The sequence below is a fragment of the Clupea harengus genome, chromosome 4 (assembly GCF_900700415.2).
Source record: "Clupea harengus chromosome 4, Ch_v2.0.2, whole genome shotgun sequence".
Classification (NCBI taxonomy): domain Eukaryota; kingdom Metazoa; phylum Chordata; class Actinopteri; order Clupeiformes; family Clupeidae; genus Clupea; species Clupea harengus.
In genome coordinates, this window is record NC_045155.1 from 21,348,716 (window position 1) to 21,354,715 (window position 6,000).

General features: G+C 45.4%; 1 protein-coding gene across 4 annotated transcripts in view; it reads right to left on the reverse strand.

The window, feature by feature from the left end:
* plxna1a (plexin A1a) overlaps positions 1 to 6,000 on the reverse strand; it is a 165,582-nt gene that overhangs the window by 21,934 nt on the left and 137,648 nt on the right. For 2 of the 4 annotated variants that reach the window (XM_031566759.2, XM_031566757.2), the window contains exon 21: positions 2,221 to 2,363. In XM_031566759.2, coding sequence (XP_031422619.1) covers positions 2,221 to 2,363 — 143 coding nt within the window. Of the gene's footprint in view, positions 1 to 2,214; positions 2,364 to 6,000 lie in introns of all 4 variants that reach the window. The other 2 variants (XM_031566758.2, XM_031566756.2) reach the window with 1 other exon arrangement.

Sequence of the window (6,000 nt, forward strand, 5' to 3'; positions counted from 1 at the left end):
CTTCCACTTTATTCAAGATAGTTGAGGTCGATTTGCATGAAATGCATGATTTACATGAAATCAGACAACTAACTCCTAAATAATATAAACACTGAGTTTAACCTATGCTAACACACTTATTCCAAGACCACTGCTTGCTCTCTGCCCGCTACAGTCAACATCATAAAGATATCTCCAGGCCTTGAGATTGCAATGGCTCTGGTATTTTTAAAGCACTAAAGCTCAACCTTGTTTTCTCACGGCTCAGTTCTCAACCCAGTACCACTTCAGGCCACTTGAATGCCCCATGAATGCACCAGAACCTACAATGGGGCTGAAAGAACATTGCTTCTGTAAGGTCACACGGAGAGCGCAAGTTGGAAAAGTGAGAAACTGCTTTCAAAAGCGAAGGACCTTGGCAAAACTTTTTCTTTGACTGACAACAGATCCAATCCATAATGCAAACAACCTGAGTGCTGCACACCGCAGAACTCTCCAGAAAGGAAGAACCCTGGGTAGAGGGAGTGAGAGAAGGGAGGGAGAGAGAGCAAGCAAGAGAGAGAGAGAAGCTGGAGTGTTATGAACTGCATGTGTGTGTGTGTGTGTGTGTGTGTATGTGTGTGTGTATGTGTATGTGTACGTGTGTGTGTGTTTATGTGTATGTGTGTGTGTATGTGTACGTGTGTCTGTGTTTATGTGTGTGTATATGTATTTGTGTGTGTGTATGTGTGTGTGTATGTGTATGTGTACGTGTGTGTGTGTGTTTGTGTGTGTATGTGTATGTGTGTGTGTATGTGTATGTGTGTGTGTGTTTATGTGTGTGTATGTGTATGTGTGTATGTATGTGTGTATGTATGTGTGTGTGTGTGTATGAGGTTGGCCAGGAGGGGGCTGGGTGACAGCACAGTGGGGGCCAAGACACGACCTCAGCGTCAGCGGATAGGAGAGTGCAGAGTGCAGAGTGCCCGCTTGTTCTGCAGGGTGGCACCTGTCATTTCTAATCAGACACATGCCATGAACCCCTCCAGACCTGACCCATTATCCTCTCTGACACACACACACACACACACACGCACGCACGCACGCACACACACACAAACACACACACACACACGAACGCTCTCTATGAGACATGAATTCAAGGCCTTACCAGTTGTAAATGTGCTAATCTGAGGTTTCTGACCTCCTAAGACAGAGGAGCAAAGCTGTACCGTAACCTAAGGGCCCAAAGGCAGCACTTTCATAGACACAACATATCACTATGTATAGCACCTCACTGACTAATGTAATTACCAGTTTAATGGCATGGGAAATAACAGCATCTCTCTCTCTCTCTCTCTCTTCCCCGGCTGGTGTAAGCCACAACAGAAGATCCAGGCTTCATACTGCTGCTTTAATCATGTTTAACTACACAACAGGAGTAACAAGGTCTGACATCAGGAGCAGCGCTGGAAATAGACCCTTATACTCTCCTCTCCCGTACACCCAGAGCAGTCTCCAATCTGCCCCCTGTCATGGATCTAAACTCATGTAACTCGGAGACAGCCCTGTTCTCCCCTAACAGCTACACAGCCCTAATAAAGTGCCTTTTTTCCCAGGGTGAAATGTCCTGGGGGGTGGGTGGAGGAGAGGAGAGGAGAGAGGGGCTCAGCGAAGCAATAAGGCCTGAGCCAGGGGTGCCTGAGTCAGGGGTGCAGACACTTGATTACGATGGGGACCAGAGGGCAAATGCAGGGGAAAACAAACCCTGGACATGACAATAAATATGTGATTATTCCTTTGCCCTGTTGCCAAGGCCCCTGGCTGACAACATAGCAGGTCCTGTGTGTGTGTGTGTGTGTGTGTGTGTGTGTGTGTGTGTGTGTGTGTGTGTGTGTGTGTGTGTGTGTGTGTGTGTGATGTTCATGTGTGAGTGCAATGGTTCGAAAGCCCCAATCCATTCCCCACACATTTCACTGTTGCTTTATTCAGGTACGTATAAAATAGATAATGAAGACTTTCAAAAGATGCAAGGGTATATTTGACTCATTGGACCACATGTACCATCTCCACAGAAGAGCGTGGGGTTTCCAGCACACATTCTGTGTAGTATTGCAATATGCTAATGCTATGCTAGTCACTCCATAAAGCACATGTTATAAGGAGTAATCTCTTGAGGAGTGCTTTGCTCCAGGCCATAAAGCAGAGAGAGATGAGTCCCCACTGTGGGAACCCCAGGGGAGCTGATGTACTGACCCGTACCTCCATCTCCTTCAGCACAGGGTGGTCTTCGATGCCCGGGAACAGCACGCGCATGGCATAGGTGCGGTAGTCTAGGAAGGGGATGCCCGCTCCATCCAGCTCCTGGGTCAGCTCGTGGATGTCAGTCTGAAGCTCAGCGAAAGCTGCCAGAGAGAGAGAGGGAGGGAGGGAGAAAGAGAGATGATGAAGAGAGAAATAGGGAGGACATAAACATGATGATGGAATTCCAACCAGCCTTGCTCTAACCAGTGACAGAATAAACAAACACATAGCTCAGACAATGAGCTCAGATAAATCAAAAGCTTTGGCCTTCCTCAAGAGACAGCACCATGAGCATCATAGGTTTCAAGGCAGGAGAATGGGACAAGCTCACAGCCATAAGAGAATGGATCCCTTATTGTGCAGAAAGATGCATTGTTTTGTCATTCAGCAGGTTGCCATTCTTCAGGCTGGTTCAAACACTCTGGGCTCTCCAAAAAGGGGAGACAGATGCCAGACACAAAAGTTCACGAGAGAAGAAAGTCAATTAATTGCATGAGTGGTTAATTAATAAAAAGAGCCGAGCGTTTCATGCATAATTTCCTCCAGCTGTTGCCCAACAACCTCACCATCCCACCCGCCCCCCACCACCTTTGCCTCGTCCACTGAGAGGCCTGAAGTTGAACGGGAGAGCCCGCCTCCTGCACGGGGGTTTTCTCCTTCCCTCTTCAGATGCTGCAACAACAACAGTATTTGTAATGAGCTGTACCTGAAGGGCCCCTTGGGTGTGCTCTCCCAACAACGGGAATCCAAACACACTCCCGTGTTTATGCATTCCAAACGCTCTCTGCGCCCCGGTGTCGCTGCTTGCTTGTCATGTACTTAGTAGGTTTGAAAGATTTCATTTGAAATTGGCCTTGAACTGTTTCTGAATTATTCAAACAAGGCAGTCATTCTGACTGAGTGCCGACCAGAGCGACAGCTGGAAATATTGTTTTTAGGAAAAAATGACAGATGACTATTGCATAAGAACCAAAAGTATGCCACTCCACAATCTTTGCTTAATCAAACTGTATATCAAGCTACGGAATTTTATAACTGTTTACAAGAAGACATTGGCCCAATTCATTAGCACAACTGCATAAAAAGCTCTGAAGAGGAGTCACTTGTTTTGTTAGGCTAACATGTTTTTCCAAGAAGGTGCATGTCACCTTTACATCAAACAATTCCAGCCCCTGAACTTGTGGCGGCCTGTCTGCTAATTAGCCATTAGGCACTGGCCATGGCTTTGTTTGCTTGTTTGGATTGCGGCGCTCACTGACAGCATCCCCCATCACGACTCTCTAAGCCCCATGACACAAACACACACACACACACACACACACGCACAGACACACACACACACACACACACACGCACAGACACACACACACACACACACACACACACACACAAACATACAGACACACACACACACACGCACACACACATACAGACACACACACACACACACACACACACGCACAGACACACACACACACACACACACACACACACACACACACACACACACACAAACATACAGACACACACACACGCACACACACATACAGACACACAGACACAGACACACGCACGCACAGACACATACACACGCACGCACAGACACATACACACGCACAGACACACACAGACACACACCCACACACACACTCACACACACACACACACACGCACACATACAGACACACAGACACAGATATACAAATACACAAACTTCACCCCCACTGGTTGGCACTGGCTCAGACACGCCCCTTGATTGCATCTCTACCCACTGGGTCCCGCCCCTCCTTCTGCTGTTCTGGGCAGATGCCCAGATCCAGCCGGGCGGAGGAGGGTGGGGGAGAGGGTGGAGGAGAGGGTGGGGAGAGGGTGGAGGAGTGGGTGGAGGAGAGGGTGGAGGAGAGGGTGGAGGAGAGGGTGGGGGAGAGGGTGGAGGAGAGGAGAGGAGAGGAGAGGAGAGGAGAGGGTGGAGGAGAGGGTGGAGGAGAGGGTGGGGCTCGGTTGTCTTCCTTGTAGGAGCCCTGACTGTCACACTAGAACTTAAATCTTTAAATCTTTCCCGTGTCCAGTGGCTTGGTGTGAGACCCACTCTGGGACACATACGAGCATATGGACCACTGCATGAGAACTGGAGTGGGCGAGGGCCAGAACAGGACAGGGTTATCTTCAGTTCTCTCTTGTGTTTTTATAACTATACCTCAGTCCCTCCTTTTTGCTGATTTCCATTAAAAAGGTGTACAGAATATTTACACTTCAGTATGAATATACCGTGCCCTGTACATACTGTGTATGCAGGCCAGAGTGCACCCATCTGTTCTGTTGGAAGTTATGTCGGGAAAAAGCACTTCTTACTAGTTTTCATTAAAAATGTTAGTTCTGTGTAGATTTACCAATGAATGACCACTTCTGAATCTGTATTTTCTGTTTTAGATGCAAAAGCACACTTGAATAGATTGGATGCGTTACTGTGCATTGGCACTCAGGACTAGGGATGGGTATCGTTTGGTTTTTATCCGATACCGGTACATAACCGATACTTTTAAAACGATACCGGTGCCTAAACGGTGCCGGAACCGATACTTTTATAAAAAAATAAAAAAATGTTTACGATTGACGACATTTAAGAAAGGCTTTATTGCCAAATATATGAACTGTTTAAAGTAGATTATATATATAAATAAATACAAAACACCTTTTAACTTAAAACTTAAATAATATATGAACTGTTAACAAAAGTTTAGACTATACTTAAATAAATACAAAACACACACACACACTCTGTACACACACTACAGCTTCAATTTTTTTTCTTCAAATTGAACAATATATTAACTGTTTAAAGTATATTATAAATATAAATACATACAAAACACTTGGCTTCAAACGTTTTAACTTCAAACTATGAACATTATATTAACTGTAAACAACAGTTTATGGTATACTTAAATAAATATAAATAAATACAAAAAACAGCTTCAAACTTCTTTTGCAAAAAATATGAGCATATTTGCCTTTGGAGTCAAAAATGCATTTATTTCATGAAATTTCACCATTTTATGATTTGTTTATACCTATCTTTTCTAGCTTGTTTATAGTTAATCTTGTTACTTGAACACACTGAGTACGAGAAAATGTGTACTGCCCCTTTAAGAGACTACCGTAGGTTAAGTATAGCTGTCAACTCCGTTTATTTTTCAGTCTTCGGTTGCTGAACTGCCGTTGACTCTTTGCCTTCTCTCCACTCTTTTCACGCAATTGTTTTGTTGCATTTGCTGCACGTCGCGATGTTTGAATATTTTGGTGCGAAATACAGCCACACTTTTGACCGTTTACCTTTCGGTATTTTCTCTGTTAAAAGGTTGATGGCTAGTTCTGTTTGTGCTTGCTCTGTGAAATGCTGCATGCTCTTCACTGTCATAAGACTGTTGCTATGAAAACACCAATGAGCGTGAGCGACACAGGACAAAGTTTACATTGGGAGCTGGGGCAGTTTTACATGTGCCCCGCGGAATCTGCCTAGCAACCGTTTTCAATTGGCTCAGGCACCGAAATGAAGCACCGAAATCTGCGTTGCATTTCGGTCCGGGTAGGTACCGGTTGTATTGGAACCGGTTCCATATTGGTACCGGTTCTCGGTACCCAACCCTACTCAGGACTGGCTCTTCTCTAATGAATTTATATGTTCAGGATTTCTGCCAGGAACACACTCAGGTACTCTAACAAGAGCTGGGTTTAAAT